General features: G+C 38.2%; 1 protein-coding gene across 2 annotated transcripts in view; it reads left to right on the top strand.

Moving 5' to 3' along the window:
* TMX3 (thioredoxin related transmembrane protein 3) overlaps positions 1–17,826 on the top strand; it is a 61,473-nt gene that overhangs the window by 5,095 nt on the left and 38,552 nt on the right. For both annotated transcript variants that reach the window (XM_084619745.1, XM_084619746.1), the window contains exons 3-7: positions 2,189–2,228; positions 4,150–4,273; positions 10,267–10,312; positions 13,745–13,825; positions 16,341–16,440. In XM_084619745.1, the coding sequence (XP_084475871.1) occupies positions 2,189–2,228; positions 4,150–4,273; positions 10,267–10,312; positions 13,745–13,825; positions 16,341–16,440 (391 nt within the window). The remainder of the gene's footprint in view (positions 1–2,188; positions 2,229–4,149; positions 4,274–10,266; positions 10,313–13,744; positions 13,826–16,340; positions 16,441–17,826) is intronic.

Here is a 17,826-nt window from a genome sequence, read left to right as displayed (position 1 = left end):
ACGCAGTACCTTTTTTTGGACCAGCTTCTTCTATTGGTGAGAGAGAGACTCTGTTTTGAGCTTACACAGAGCTCTTTTCAGGTCAACTTGAGAGAAATGAAAAAAGTAATATGGCATAAATAGTGCGAATAGTAACATAGGTTAAAATGATTTATAATATATCTTTGAAATTTCTTGTCTCTTTAGCCTCTTGTGAAGATGTTATTCGGTACTTAAAAAGAAAAAAAAATGTGTGAGGGTAGCAGTCCAAGGTCTGAATGGGAAATTAAACTTGCTTATTGCATTGCATACTGTTCCTGTCCACTTTCTTCATTTTTGTGCCCTGCCATCCGCTGGTTTTTATTCACATCTTTGACTGTGTGCCTTAATATTCCATATGAGCTAGAAGCAGAATGCTTTGGTTGCATAAGTAACATATATATGAAAAATGTCTGTAGTTGCTTTGGAGGTGGCAGGGATGGGTTCTTTGTCATATTTTCAGATTACAAGTTGCAGAGGATATATTCTAACTGCAAACAGAACCTGGGATCTGAAAATCAAACTGTTGATTTCTTCTTCTTGCATCATCACCAATGTTTAAGATTTCATAATTAGAGGTTGCCAACGTATATTTAATGCACAAGGGACAATAGAATCCACTTATATCTTTCTTTAGCTCTACAGTGCAAACAACAGTAAAATTGATTTTCAGTAAAATAAGTAGATAAGGCATGTGTGGCTAAAAAAACCTGTAAACATTTTGTATAGTTTCTTTAACATAATCAGGTATTTCAGATAGTCTTTCGACAGTCGTCATCATCATCTTTGTTTCATGTTTGGTTCTTTCAACAAACTGTTTGAACAGGTTGTACTAAATTCACCCAGTCCCCTCCGGACATTTGAGCATGCATTTGCTCTAGTACCTCGGAGCAGAGGGCTAAATAAAGCATTTCAGCCATAACATGGCTGTGACAAAATATAGTTAAAAAATAGTACTTGTATTGTTAACACTTCAGCAAGCAAATTGTAAATCTTTTCTTTTCCCCTCCAAGCATTTAGTTAACTTCTTAAAACTTGCTTTTAAGGTTTCTTTTGATTATTTAAAACTAAAAGGTGAAAGGAGGGAAATCTAGTGAGTTAGGTAGCTCAACCTCCTCTGTAGGTGTATGAGATAAAACCATGTTCTAGATAGGGATGGCATACATATGGTTCGTCATATGTAACTCTGGTGGTCTCATATTGCTTGCCTACAGCCATCAGAAAATCTCAACTTACTTGCATTTAACCAAGTTCATCCCTTGTTTTCTTGCGCCAGTTAGGTCCTAAATGTGTCGCTTCCAGGCCTGTGATCTGTCCCTTACAATCATCATTATGACTCAGATTTTACTCATCTGGTCTGACTTACTGCCTGACACAAGCCATAGAACAAATGTGTTTTACACACCTAGATGCATTTAGTGATCTTTCCTTGGGAGAAGCTTGGAGTTGTGGTAGCAAGGGCATTACTAACTAAAACTGAGATGTGTTGGCAGACTTCAGTAGGGAAGCCTATGCAATGCATGAATGTTGTTACCTTTGGATCTGATTGCTATTAGGTCCTCACTATCATAAACTGTAGTCTGTTCACAAATAACTTTCCAGTAAGTGCTCTCATAGTCATCTAATTGCAATGACAAGCAAAATAGACTCATAAATACATACAAAATTCATCTTGTTAGGTACTTCTTTTAACCTATTATAATGTGTATTTCATAAGGACTTCCCTGGTAGCTATGTCATAGACTTCCAATTCACATTCAACTTAATGCAAACTCTACAATAATGTTAAAACTAGTCAATTTGTTATCTTGTCAGTCATTACTCTAACATTAAATAAAGCCAGAAAATATAGATTAGTATTGTTTGCTATCTTAACCATTTTTTCTTATTGTCATTTACCCTTACTTCAGTAGTTCTGGGATTTTTTTTTTTTTTTTTTATTGGAGGCAATGGGTGTTGCTGGACTAATACAATACACTGCAGTGTGAAATACACAAGGAATTTTAATAGTAAAATGCTGATGGGCTTAATATGCCTGCCATATTTTTGCTTTGATCTTCTCTTCCTTTTTTTTTTTAACCAGGTCCCAATATACCCCTCCTTTAGAAACAAATAGTGTATTTGTGTGCTTGTGTATAGACATGTCACAAGCTGTGCTTTTCTTTTCTAGGTTTAAAGACAATCGTAAAGATGACATTTGGCTTGTAGATGTGAGTATGTGAGAAGTATTAAGATTCATACTTTGTTGAAACTTAACAGCTTTCCATTAGTTTCGTTTGAAAAATAAAAGAACCAGTATATACTACACAATGTTATAAAGCTGCTCAGTAATTTGAAATCAGAGTTTTTCTGTATCGTGGTGAAAAACGATTTGTTATGTTCCATCTGCTGGTAGGATGGATAAGCTGTTTGCTGTGTACAGGATGGTCCAGGAATTGGTCTGCTTGCATTAAGCACTTACTGTTTTGCCTTACATTTATAAAGTAATTTGATATTGGAGGAACTTTTTTTTAAAGAGGAAAACTAACCCATAGCTGTATGTGCTAATGTGTATACTTCAGATTTTAGCTCTTGTATCATGTTCATTGTTCAAAATAATTTATTTCACTGTCTAATATACTTGGAAAGTGTTATGTTCAGTATTCTCTAGTTCTAAGACTAGGTGTAGAACAGAAAATTGAATTCAAAGTAAGGTTTGTGCAACTGAATACAGTTGCCAAATAGCTCATATTAACCATATTTGTTGAGAAATAAGTGGCAAATTATATATAGTATCTTCTGAATCAGAAACTTCCACAAAGGCAAAACCAACCCCCTTCTCAACTGGAAAATCAATTTCCTGGGCCCGTGATCCTTCAGCACTGACTTCAGTGAGTGTAGGATTAAGTCCTTGGTAGGTAGGAGGATGGAAGGAATTCGTCCAGCTGCATCCTGGCTCTGAAGGAAATAGGAGTTGGTTCGCACTATGTGATGGGATATACAAACTGGAGAGCAAGGGGTTAAGGAACAGCTCTGGGCCCAGGCAGTCCCGCCCAGTCATACCTGCTAAGCTTGTAAAAGCTGGAGGCAGTGCTCTAAAAAGGAGAGCAGAGCAGTTCAGAAGGAGGAAGCAGAGGACTGCTCTGAAGGGAAAATAATGCCCAGGAGCTCATTCCCTGGGATCTGGCAACGTAGGCCTGTGCAAACTCATGGAGGACAGGCAGGCAACTGAGATTGCAGGCCAGAGACTTGACTATAGTGAGTTATTTAGGAAACAAAAGTAGACTGGGTAGGAAGGGAGCGGGGGGGCTGGCAGCGGTCTAGCATCCCGAGGTGTCAAGTGTAGCTGCCTACCACTATGCCCTGGAACAGCACAGTGGAGAGATGGACCTGGCTCCCCTACCCATTCTGAAAGGACATTACCATCCCAGGAGTCTTCACCTAGATGAGACACCGTCTGGAAGAGGCCTTGACTATTCAAGGACCCAACCTCAACAAAGTTTCTGTGCTAAAGGGAAGGACTGGAAATCACTGGGGCAGGGACACAGAAGAACTGGACTCTGCTTTCAAAGGGCAGGTGCTCTGCCAAATTCCCACCTAACCATTTGGTGGTACTGTTAGTGATTGTGCAACTACTACACACTACTAAATGCAAATATTATAACATAAATGTTTATGGTTACAGGATATGTGCTCACTTGTGTTCAACACCCTCCTTCCTTTTGAAATCTGAAGTCATGGTAATCTGCTTCTTGTTTTGAGATTTCCTCCAAACAGGCTTATCTGGCAGGCGATAGAGATGGCAAATAAATTAAACTTACCTTATATAAGCTTAAATTCCTTTATACTGATATCAGTCTAGTCCCCCATCAAATACTATATCAAGGTGATACATTTTTTCCCCCTCCAGGTACACTTTTTTTAGAAGATAAGATTGCATAGTCTGCTTCTGTCCTGTGGCTTTTCATAGACAAGAGCACTGCATTGAAGAGAAATATAAATTACTAGCAGGTTTTTCCTAAAAAAATAAACCAAGAGAGGATTATCTGTTTGGCAACTTTTGTTGGTTTTCCAAATGTGTGGCTTGAGAGTTCCATGTTTATGTAGAGTTCACTGATCCTGTTTAATGCCACCCTTCTGACTTGTTTTCAGTTCTATGCACCTTGGTGTGGCCATTGCAAGAAATTGGAGCCTGTGTGGAATGAAGTTGGTATAGAGATAAGAAGCAGTGGGTCTCCAGTAAAAGTTGGGAAGATGGATGCGACTTCCTATTCTAGTAAGTATGTGTTGTGTAGGCATAGTTTCATTGTCAACTAGTTTTGAAAATGAAACAGCCAGAAGGATTACTATTAAAAAAAGGCTATATCATATAAACAAACGGATTTGTCTTGAAGGATCTGCTGGCTAAGTGTAGCAGTAAGTATCGAAGACGTGACTATCGTATCCCACTGTTAGTGACTTTTCAACTCATGCTGCTATGATTTACCTCTTCAACCAAAACCTCAGATCCTTATACACTTAAAACAAATAAGAAGAGAGGAGTAACCTCATAGAAGATAGGGCCCTGAAAAGTGCTATCTTTGGTACAAGTTTCTTTAATTTCTTTTTAAGGTGCTTGATCTGATTTACAGTGCCCACCATAATAAGATACAACTTGTCTGTTTTAGGTTCCTTACTTTACTGTTACTAGATCAAATAGATCTACTTGCACTTTCAGAATTGTAAAGTGCTTTCTCATGGTCAATCCTTAAGGAATTACACACATCTTGTTGAAATCATTGCCTCACTGGACAGCAGATTTCTGTCCACCTTCTCATTAAGCCTTCTCTTAAAAAGACACTGTTATCTTCAATATTTTAAATTGATTAACTTAAAAAAATCCATCTTCTGATTGTAAAAAACGGTTAAGAAAAAATATTTGTATTTTGTTCTCCTGTTATATTTAAGTGTCATTTTGGGCGTGCCAGATGGTAATAGCCCCAGATGTCCTAGGGCTCCCCTTCCTCTCTGTGCACACACTTGCCTATTCTGATTTCACTTTTAGCTATGCTGGTACACTTACTGTAAATATACTCTTGCAAGGCCTATGGAAGAGTGTGCAGGAGAGCTTCCCTAGGGCTGTGCGTGAAGATGATATCATTCTGCTTGTATTTGTGACAGATAGTGCAGCAGACGATGAAAATTGAAACTGTGCAAAGTGCCATCAAATACAGAGTGTAACCAAATGAACAAAAATGTTTTTTTCTAACCCTGGATTATTGTACAATGTTTTCAAATGGAAATGTGACTGTTTTTAAGTTGAAAATGTAATATTGGTTGGTTTTGTACTGTGATAATTCCCAAGAGTCCCAGTCATGATTCTTATTATGTTAGACCATGTATGACCATATCATACTGATCAGTAGTTCTTACAGCACATTATAAAGGAAGAAGGCATCATTATCCCTGTTTTATAGAGAGGGAAATGGAGGCAGAGAGAGGTGAAGTGCCTTGATCAAGGTCACCCAGTTGGCTAGTGGCAGTTGGGAATGTAACACAGCTCTCTTGATTCCCAGTCAAGCGCTCTGCCTACTAGGCCATCTGAATAAGAGTTCCCATCCTGAAGTGCATATGCCTGTTAGGAGTCCAGTGTAGGATTGGGGCTTAAGCAGTTCTTTCATCCTTCAGTTCTCTTGTTTTCACTGCATTTTAATTTATTATACCCGTAGGAGAGGTGTTTCCAGACCATTTCTGAAGGGGGACATCAGAATTTTTGTCCAGCACTAGCGAGGTTGCAGTTCAGTTCCCATTCTTAGTCAAACAGGTGTGGCATTCGGAGTTAATGCCTCAAAATCTTGCCGGGGCTTAGTTTGAAAATTGGTAACTTCTTTGGTTGCTTAAAGTGGACATTGTACAGACATGAAACACATCAGTGAAGTTCACCAATGTCCTAAATTGTTTTTAGGAGAATCTCTTTGCTAGGAAAGAGGATAATTGGGGATCTTCTTGGTAATAACTGATGTTGCAAGCCATTCTAAACTATACAGATGAAGGGGGTAGTCTGGCTCACAGGAAGCTTGGGTAGTTTTTTAGAAGTGGATGGCTGTGCACAAGCCAGTGAATAGAGGGAAATGATGCAGCATTGGAGGAGAGAGAACATCAGATGTGTCCTCACAAGAAGAAAACATAAGCAGCAACTTGTGTTAAGGGGTATATAGTGTTTAGCTAGTACTGAGCAGAAAGCTTCTGTCACACTCAGTTGTACAACATAGGGGTTTAATGGATAAATACACAGACTCTTGGATCAGTTGCCATGAGTCTTAATAGGATTCTGACTTTGAAGTCCCCTTTAGCATATGCCAAATAAAACTCCCTCACACATCATGCATGGCTGCCTGCACCTAGGGGGCTGGCTATAACACCATTTGTACATTGACATACTAAGACTAGGTCAAATAGGGGATAGGGCTCTTTTTCCACAATGAAGAAGGGGATGTTAGTGCATCACAATGAGTCCACAGTCAATAGGGATGTGGAAAATCTTTTAGCATTGCTGTATGTCTCCACCAGGGCATGTAGAAACTGAAAATTCATCTTGCGGGGAGAGGGGGATAGGAGATCAGCTGAAAACTAGCGAGAAACCTCCTACTCGAGCTTCTGGGTTTATTCATTCATTTTACAAGTATGTTGCTCTTGATCAGTTAATGCAGTTTTGGTAAGCACTCCAACAGCATAGAGTGTTACACAAATTAACTGCTATGGACACTTAAAACACTCCTTACAACCAGTATCTCAAAACTTTGACTTTGCAATACTATCCTACCTTACATGTAGAACCACAGTTCATTTTGCAGGTTTTATAGTTGGGCTAAAGGGACAGAGGACTACAATTTTCAGCTTCACCTCTCAACAACTCATTATCCTTATGGTGAAAAAGGTCTTGAAATAACAGCCCTACCACAAGCAAACACACCAGGTCCTTTGCAGGAATCATCTCTGGCTGTCTTAGAATGATGTAAACTTCTGTTTAGATTCTGAAAGACTTCTGGGTTTACCAGCTGCAGTAATTTAACAGATGAATAGGGATTTGAGGTAAGATTTTCAAGAGCGCCTGTGTGCCTTAATCTCCTAAATCCTGTTTTCAAGGAAATTTAGGCTGTAATGTCAGGATTTACCAAGATATTTAGGTGCCTGAAGATGCAGATAGGCACCAAGCTGGATTTTCAAGTGTGTCTAAGCAATTAAATGGGATGATGAGGATGGGAGGACCAAGGCTCTGAGGTGGCACCGAGCATTCTCTCCCTCAGGTGCTTGGCTGACTAGTTCTTGCTCACATGCTCAGGGTCTAACTTATTGCCCTATGTGAGCTTTGGAAGGAATTTTTCTCCAGCTCAGATGGATCCCTTCCTTTGTAGCATGTATCTTTAGGTGTCTATATACCATGGAAAATCTGTTCCTTAGGGCCTAAGCCTCTTTTGAAAATGGGACTAGGAGCCGAGTTAACACCAGCATTTTTGATAATGTTATTTTTGCTGCTGATTTGCTAATTTTTTGAGGTAACATTGTTTGGATGGAAAATGGTGGTTCCCCTGTCCCATGTGAGTCAGCAGATACTTGCATTATCGTAGTTTCTAGGAGCCTCTGTTATCAGTCAGGACCTATGTTGTGTTAGATGTTGTACAAACACAGAACAAATGACAGTCCCTACTCCAAAGAGTTTAAAGTATGAGACAGGACCCAACAGGTGCAGACATATGGGGGAGTACAAGGAAACAATAACACACTATTGGTTAGCGTGGTAGGCTGTGGCAAGCATCGTTTAGAGTAAAATCCCATACAAAATGAGCAGTCTGGAGGTATGGCCATTTAGATTTGGGGAAATATCCTGGAATTAGGTGGTAGTGACGGATATGGCATTCACTAAAACTCAGCAAGCTATTAAGAAGTACATGAAGCAGCCCAGATTGTTTGAAGTTAAGCTAAGAGCTTCAGATATAAGTATGCCAGCATATTGTTGACTGCAAGACATTTTTATTAATACATAATAGCCATGTCGACAATAAAGTAGACCTGGAAAATGGCATTTTAACTACGTTTTCATGGCAGAGTAGTATTGCAAGCTTCCATGTCCTGAAAGATGCATAAAAAACTTAGGGAGCACTAAATTTCACTAGGAATGTAAAAGGTTAACCGGTCAGCTGATTAACGGGTAAGCATTAGCCTTACTGGTTAACCCACCTTACCTGTTAACCCCAGGCCAAGCGGCCAACTCCAATGGCCCTGCACCAGCTGGAGCAGCCCCAGCTGCACTGAGTGGCCAGAGTGGCACAGCCCCAGCTGCGCCAGTGTATCGGCCCAACTGCTTAATCAGTTAAGTTTAAACGACATATTTTTAATTATGTAAACGGTTAACTTTTTAAATGCTGTTTACGTCCCTAAATCTCACTACTACTGAATTAGTCCTAATTTAAAACGGTGAGACGAAGGGGTGGGGGTGGAGGTGGAGATCTGGCTTCCTTAATAGGTCACATTCAGTGATACCCTCTTCTCCTAGGCTTTAACCAGTCCCATAAAATGTAATACAAAAAAGCCACTAAAGTGTGGACACTAGAGCAAAAAGCATGTACAATGCTAGTGTTGCCAGTTTATTTGGTGTACTTTAAATTAAGCTCTGGTTTGTAGGGTCCTGTAATTATGTGAGAATCCTAGCTTTCATTTAAAAAGAAATAAGTTTCTAGCCCCCAGACTTGCAGAGAGAAGCTTAAAAATGTACACTCTAAAGGCTTAGAACCAAATAAGCAAATAAAAAGAATTGGAATATACATATTTTTAAAAATCTCATGATTTTTTTGAATGCACGACATTGGCAATACTATAATGCTTTGTGGGGCGAGGGGACCTAGTTGAGCACATGCGAAAACGTGTTGCAGAGTGTCATACATTCTGGACAGCTGTGGTCCAGATGTGTTGATGTTGGTGGCTACCAGTGCTCCAGGCCCAGAGCCTCTCTCAGGGTCAAGAAGAACTTGTCTGTTCTCTTCCTTCTGCTGTAGCTGACACTGTCCCAAATAGGATTATGCTGCTTGCACACAGCTGTGCAATGACCACATCAATTTTGGGGACTTGAACCACTACTGATACTAGTAGTACTGCTACTTAATTGCCCTGTACACTGTATACATAAATTTAGCCACATTAATGTGGCTGTGCATTTAACTTATCTCATTTGTGACAAAAATGACACAGGCAGTACAAAAAATAGGAAATGCTGAGTTAAGGTGACACATGCTTCACAAAATAAACACACAGCCTTAAATCTGTCTCCACAAGGTTGCCCAGAGAACGTCAGACCTTCCCCGTCCTAAAAAAAAAAAATCTACCACTTTCTCAGTCTGCCAGAAATCTAAATCAGGACTACGGTTCATTGAGTCCCAACAATGCATTACATGGCATTTGTGTTGGACTGTGTATCGCTAACTAGTTGCTGTTGGTTTATAGAGATTACAATAGAAATATTGGTATCACTACTATTCTTCATCAGCATGGTTTCAGTTAGGACATTTACAGCAAATATGATTTCATGAACTTTATACAGGTTACAAGTATTTCCAACTTCCAGTAATAATATGACAAGCACCGTGAAAGGAATGGATTTAAGTTTATGAGAGAGGTGTCACCTTAAGCAGGCAATATAACATTTAACTTTTTTTTAGTTGAATAAATGTCATAGGGTGAGAAACAATTCTTTGCTGCAACTAAACAGCATGTCCACTCAGCTTGACTACAGCTGTTTCTATACTGTATAGAGTAATGGCTGTGGCCCACTCTTCTCATCACTCCCATCTCCCTATGCAATGCAGGTTCAGGGACTGACTTTCCAGTAAAAGTCATAGTATAATGCTGTATCTGTCTGTGTTCCTTTACCACTCTGATCACCAAGGAATAGAAGCCTTTATTATCTGTCTGCTAAGACTGACAATAGGATAAAAGAATCTGGATATTTTTATAAGGCTTTTTAAAATATATATTTTGTGTATTAGCTGACATGTATACATACTACTAGTGTGCATGTATGCTACATTTTCATGACAATGAGTCTGTAACATGTCTCCACTTAATTAATAAAATGACTAATTCAGTTCCAGTGATTGAAAATCAATTGATTTTGAGGTAAGAAAAATGATAACATATGCATGTTTTTGTTTAAACAGTATTTATTATACAAACCATGTAGTTCCTCTTTTACATAAATGAGAGGAAAACAGAAACCTAACCAAATGTGTCTTTCAGGTATTGCCTCTGAATATGGAGTTAGAGGTTATCCAACAATTAAACTGTAAGTTGATCTTTCCTGTATTATATTTTTATATATCACTGTGATGGGTTCGGTCACAGAGACCCCCCCCCCTTGGGACTGTTACCTGACGTGCTGAGATAACCTCTGAGCCCATTTTCCCTGCCAGTTTAGGGAACTCTGCCTTGTTGAGCCAGACACACTAGCCTGCTACAACACAGACCCAGGTCTGGTCCAAGCCCCCAAAGCTGCAGACTTCAACCAAAAACTGCTCAGCAGGTCACCTATCTCCAGCACGCAGACACCCAGTCCCCAATGGGATCCAAACCCCAAATAAATCTGCTTTACTCTGTATAAAGCTTATCCAGGGTAAACTCATAAATTGTCTGTCCTCCATAACACTGATAGAGAGAGATGCACAGCTGTTTGACCCCCCCCCCCCCGGTATTAATCACTTACTTTGGGTTTACTAATAAACAAAAGTGATTTTATTAAGTACAAAAAGTAGGATTTAAGTGGTTTCAAGTGATAACAGACAGAACAAAATAAGTCACCAAGCAAAATAAAGCAAAAACACGCAAGTCTAAGCCTAATATATTAAAAAACTGTTTACAGGTAAAATCTCACCCTCAGAGATGTTGCAATAAGCTTCTTTCACAGACTAGACTTCTTCCTAGTCTGGGGCCAATCCTTTTCTCTGGTACAGTCTTTGTTAGTTGCAGCAAACATCTTATGAGAGAAGCCCGAGTTTCCACCTAACTGGAAGCCTCCTTTGTTCTTTTCCACCCCTTTTATAGCTTTGGCACATTTGGAAACTTTGGTTTCTCTGGGTCCCCACCTCTCCTTCTGAATGGAAAAGTACCAGATTTAAGATGGATCTCATTACCAAGTGACATGGTCACATGTCACTGTAAGATCTCATTCTTCATTACCCATGGGCTGGCACACAGGAAGGCTTGCAAGTAAATAAACCATCCGCAACCAATTGTCCTAGTCAATGGGAGCCATCAAGACTCTAAATAGCTATTAATGGCCCACACTTTGCATAGTTACAATAAGACCTCAGAGTTACACTTCATATTTCTAGCTTCAGATACAAGAATGATACATGCATACAAATAGGATGAACACACTCAGTAGATTATAAGCTTTGTAATGATACCTTACAAGAGACCTTTTGCGTAAAGCATATTCCAGTTACATCATATTCACATTCATAAGAATGTTTCCATAAAACATTATGGACTGCAACGTCACAATGGAGTTTGAGGTTATCCATCAATTAAGCTAGAAGTTGACCTTTTCTGCATTATATTTTTATATATCAATCCTCACTATCGCTCACTTCCCTTTGTAAAAGGGGAACAAAAAACAAACGAATATACAGAAAAATCTTAACAGCTGATACCAGTAAGAAGCAGGAAGAGAAAATAACAATTCATTTTGGAGCCAGTTTTGAATCAGTTACTACTGAACTGGATAATATTTTTTTAAAAATTCTTTTGTTTACATTTAAGGTTCTTTGTTATACTAAGCTTTTAAACAAGGTGGTGGTATAAGTAAGTTGAGTATTAATTAAGCTGAAACAAGCTTATATAATCATATAAACCATAGTCTCATAAAATATTGTTTAAAGGGACATAATGAACTTGAAATCCAGTAAATTTCAGTTGACAAACGTAGTTTCAGGTATGAAACCTATACCTGAGTCACCCTGCCAATATTTGACTTTCTGATTGCATGTCCCCATTTTTAATGACTTTTCCGTCCCATATTGCTATGTGTAGGGCCTACCAAATTCACAGCCGTGAAAAAGTGTCACAGACCATGAAATCTGGTCTCCCTCCTGTGAAATCTGGTCTTTTGTGTGCTTTTACCTTATACTATATAGATTTCACAGGGCATACCAGTTTTTCTCAAATTGGGGGTCCTGACCAAAAGGGAGTTTCATGGAGTTGCAAGGTTATTTTAGGGGGGTCACAGTATTACCATCCTTCTACACTTTCTTCAGATCTGGGCAGCCGGAGAGCAGGGGCTGCTGGCCGGACGCCCAGCTCTGAAGGCAGCACCCCACCAGCAGCATGCATACCATGCCATCCTTACTTCTCTGCTGCTGCTAACAGCGGCTCTCCCTTCAGATCTGGGGTCCCAGCCAGCAGCCCCCGCTCTCCAGCTGCCCAGCTCTGAAGGCAGCACTGCCACCAGCAGCAGCGCAGAAGTAAGGGCAGCAGTACTGCAACCCCCCTACAATAACCGTGTGATCCCCCCACAACTCCTTTTTTGGGGGTCAGGACCCCTACAATTACAACACTGTAACATTTCAGATTTAAATAGCTGCAATCATGACATTTACGATTTTTAAAATTCTATGACTGTGAAATTGACCAAAATGGGCCATGAATTTGGTAGGGCCCGAGCTATGTGTGAAAAGACCCATACAGCCAGGGAAACTAACTGCTGTATAAGGTAAAAGGTGAAAGTGACTGTACACACAATGGTATAAAGTAAAAACAGGAAACTGTATTTTTCTCTCATTTTTCAGGTGCAGTTATTAAAAATGAAAATTTGGGAAATGGTCAGACTTAAAATTCTTTATTTCCCCATGTGTGTTGGAATTATCAAAGGATTTGGATTGTCTTTAGTTATGTTTCCAAAGGGCTGTGGCATTGAAATATTGTAGCTTGTTACAGGCTGCAGGTGAAAAACTTTGTTGTCATGAATATTCAGGCGCTGAAAATTGGTCTTAAGGACACCAAAAAATAATGTAACTGACCCAGATGGGTTCTCTTTTAAAGGAAATCCTGTTGTTCTTCACTGTCATAAATCCTACGTGAATATTTTTTCTGATTTAATAAAAGCAAGTTAGATCCCACCCCATCAATTACATACAGTAACCTATTACAGTTTCTTGTCTGCCTCACTAGAGGGGTGGATTAACTGAGTGTTCAGTTTAAGAAACCTTTGCAGATGATCACAACGGAATACCATTTTCATTTGTCCTTTCTGTTTTGCTTTTTTCAAATAGTAAAAGGGTATCCTAAGGCTTTTTTCGATAAGGAGTAATAAATGGAAATTTTTAATATCTCTTTATAGGGTCTAAATGCTTAATTCTTTTTCATAGTCTGAGAGCAAATCTTCTCTAGTTTTTGTAGTTTTAATATATTGTCATTAGAAAGCACATGATAGCTAGCATGTACAACAGAACTTATTTTCAGAAGACAAACAGTGTGGTGTGATTTTTTTCCTCCCTCATTCTGATTATATTGTACTGTTCCACTGAGCTACTTTTTCTATTTAAAGATTGATTCTTTTGTCTAATGTGTTGAAAAATAAAGTTGCTCAGCACTTACTAATAATTGAATATTAGAAATATGGGGAAGCTGTGTTTTTGCATATTCAGCTAACTGATTTATTTTAGTTATAAACAAAGATAATGAAACAATTCCTCAGAATTTTGTTTTTTTTCCCCTCTAGCTTAAAAGGTGACTTGGCATACAACTATAGAGGACCTAGAACCAAAGATGATATAATTGAATTTGCTAACAGAGTAGCAGGGTAAGTATTCATAATCTTCTTTGAAGATACCAGTGATTTACATGGTTTTATTGAATTTGCCCCATTTGATTTTTTCAAAGGAGAGCCAAAAGCTGGGCTTCTTTGACAGAAATGTCCTTGACCTGTTAATGTAGTCTTTTATTCTTACAATACTTTGTAAGAATCAGTGGCTTCCATCTTGTTCATTTATTATAGTTTGAATTAGATGTGAACTGTAAAGAAAATTGAGTTAAGCCCAGAAATAGATTAAATACCTCCACTAACCATGCTGGGAGGTGAGTTGGGGGTCATTCAGTAATGGAATACGTATTAAACAGTGAGTGGACTCCTCAGTAAAGACAGTGTCTTTGCAGTAAATACAGATTACTAATCAATCTTTCTGCAAAACTTTTTTGTATTGCCTGCCTCCTACAGCCTGGTTAGTGGAGACATTTAGAACCTATTGGGTTTAAAATGATGATTAAGTTTACTTTCTAATTTACCTTTACAAGAGGTAACATAATCTTTACCCCATCTGATTTAGTAGTCATTTATTTCAGTGAGGGGAAGTCTGTGGCATAGTCTAGTGCAGTGTTTCTCATTTGTGTGTTGTTTTTTAGGCTAATGCAAGTGTTTGTATAGGTCAGGTTTGGAGGACAGGAGAAAGTGTTAAGTGCAAGCCATCTAAGTTCCCGTCTATAATTTTGCATAGTGGAAGTCTTAATGTATACACAAAACATAAGAATGGCCATACTGGGTCAGACCAAAGGTCCATCTAGCCTAGCATCCTGTCTTCCAACAGTGGCCAATGCCAGGTGCCCCAGAGGTAATGAACAGAACAGGTAATCATCAAGTAATCCATCCCTTGTCACCCATTCCCGGCTTCTTCCAAACAGAGACTAGGTACACCATCCCTGAACATCCTGGCTAATAGTCATTGGTGATGGATCTATCCTCCATGCATTTATCTTGTTCTTTTTTGAACCCTGTTATGGTCTTGGCCTTCACAACATCCTCTGGCAAGGAGTTCCACAGGTTGACCGTGCGTTATGTGAAGAAATACTTCCTTTTGTTTAAAATACAGTAACTCCTCACTTAACGTCATCCTGGTTAACGTTGTTTCGTTGTTACATTGCTGATCAATAGGAGAACATGCTTGTTTAAAGTTGCGCAGTGTTCCCTTATAACATTGTTTGGTAGCCGCCTGCTTTGTTCACTGCCTGCAGAAAGAGCAGCCTGTTGAAGCTAGCTATGCTGACCTGGTTGTAAGAGATTTTATAGAGTGATAATATGTAACGTGAGTGTTTCTGATGCAATTGCTCTTAAACTCCGTAGTTAAGTTTTTAATTTGTTTTGACATTGGTTTCAGTAATGATGCAACATTAGCAATTAATTACTGAACAAGTTACATTAGGCAGAATGATGCAATGCCTGAAATAGATCATTGAGACTGCACTTGTTTTTTGGAACAGATACTGCTTAAGGTGTCAGAGAGAGATTTAAAAATGCCCCACCATATATAGTTTGCAGATTTACCTCTGCAGTTGTGAAAAAGTATGTTTAGTTAAGATGTTGGTAGTCTTTCACTATATCTAATCATATGGGCTATATCAGTTAGAAGCTCATTTTCTGCCACTCAGTTTTATTTTTTAATTATAAAATTAAAATGAAATGTTTTTGAATAGTGAAAGAGTCACTGGTGTTAAACTGAGCTATTGAGAAAATTATTTTTTCTCAGCTGTCGCACGTCAGCTCTCCTGGGATGATGCAGTATTTATTCTATTACTTACAGGAAGATGGAGAAATAGCGGCAAATTAATTCTGTGGGTTGTATAAATTATTAAGTAATGCGCAGACTGTATTTTAAATTTAATACAGCATTAACAAGGATTTCACCATTTACCCCCCCCCCCCCAAAAAAAAAAAAGTGGAGGGAGGGGGATTTTATATGAAGTTTTATTGGGACAATTAGCAATCTAGCAAAGGAAATAATTGTGGCTTCTTCTCTTCTCCCCCCCCCCCCCCAAAAAAAAAATTGCCACCATGGATTTCCCCCCATACGGATAATTGCAACCTTGGCACACGAGCTCAGAATCTTCTAGAGAACAGTTTCTGCTTGGGACTATTCAAATTTCCTCTCTTCTCACTTACCTGGGGTTTAGAGCATAAAAATAGGGACATGGACCTAAACTGCTTTTCCGTACTTTCCAGTAGTCTATGAATACCGGTAATCTCCAAACTAGAATCACTTACAAAACCCATATTCCCGAGTTGCTATGCCTCTTTCAGAAATAAGGCTTGTATGTAGTGTCAGGATTGCTGTTTAATTCTTCTTACTAAGAGTTGATATAATTGGTAAATTCCATTGCACTGTAGCAGCAGTCACTATTTGCTGTTCTTAAATAGAGTTCTAGTATTTTCAAGTTTAGACTTGTGGAATGGGCAGTCAGAATTGTACAATTTAGATGAGCGTATATGTTTTCTTTGAATTTTCAAAAAAACCCTGAATGTTTCTTTATATTTCCCTTTTCCCCAGGCCTCTTATCCGGCCACTTCCTAGCCAGCAAATGTTTGAACATGTGCACAAGAGGCATCGTGTACTTTTTTTGTATGTTGGTGGGGAATCTCCTTTAAAGGTTTGAAACTTCATTAAATTCATTTGTTTTTTGTTTTTGATCTTTATAGAGGCAGTCTAAAAGTGACTTATGCATATCTCTCCTAAAAAAGTGAGAAAGTAATTGTATATTTTAAAGAGATTATAGTTGTAGGTAAGAAGCTGAATAGTCTCTAATTTTAGAACTACTTTGATAATGGCATAATATATACACTTTTTTTATCTTAATGTATGTGTTTATAGACATTTACCAAACATGCTGGTAATCTCTAGATCTGAGTGCTGTCTCTCCTCTTGTAATCTTTGTGTCGTGGGACTCCGAAGTCCTAATAATGTAAAACAGTATTTTAAAATTATACTTAACCTTAGATATGCCAAATGTTTTTGTTGTTTTGAGGCATAAGGCATGCATTCATAATAGTTAAACTTAAAAGTTTAAAACTTAAAAGTTATTTAATGTAGCATTTACTGTGTGGCACAGTTATACTGAAGAGAGAATTTTTTTGTTAATGTGATAGGTTTTATGATCTTTTTTTTTTTATACTGAAGTTCTATGCTACATCTTAGTAAGTTTCACTTTAGTTAGGTGGAAAGAAACTCTGTGTATTTGGTCTTCATTTTAACAAAATCCTCAGAAAATTTCTAAAACTCTTACTGTTGTTCACTGTATCACTTCCATTATGTTGACATAATGTGCATATGTACCTTTATGGTGTGTGTCCTTTTTGCTCTAATACATATTAATAGGGATGTCAAGTGATTAAAACAAAATAATTGCACGATTAAAAAAAATTAATCACACGATTAAACGCATGTTAAACAGTAATAGAATACCATTTATTTAAATATTTTTGGATGTTTTCTACATTTTCTAATATATTGATTTCGACTGCAACACAGAATGCAAAGTGTACAATGCTCACTTTATATATTTATTACAAATATTTGCACTGTAAAAAACAAAATAAATAGAATTTTTCAGTTCACCTCATACAAGTACTATAGTGTAATCTCTTTGTAATGGAAGTTGAACTTAGAAATGTAGAATTATGTACAAAAAATAAATACATTGAGAAATAAAACAATGTAAAACTTTAAAACCTACAAGTCCACTCAGTCCTACTTCAGCCAATCGCTCAGACAAACAAGTTTGGTTACAATTTTCAGGAGGTAATGCTGCCCACATCTTGTTTACAATGTCACCTAAAAGTGAAAACAGACGTTCACATGGCACTGTTGTAGCCGACATTGCAAGATATTTATGTGCCAGATGCCCTGAAGATTCATATGTGCCTTCATGCTTCAACCACCATTCCAGAAGGCATGTTTCCATGCTGATGACGGATTCCGTTCAATAACGATCCAAAGCAGAGCGAACCGACGCATGTTCATTTTCATCATCTGAGTC

The sequence above is a fragment of the Lepidochelys olivacea genome (assembly GCF_965140295.1).
Source record: "Lepidochelys olivacea isolate rLepOli2 genome assembly, chromosome: 2".
NCBI lineage: Eukaryota > Metazoa > Chordata > Testudines > Cheloniidae > Lepidochelys > Lepidochelys olivacea.
This window is presented reverse-complemented; position numbering and strand designations above follow the sequence as displayed.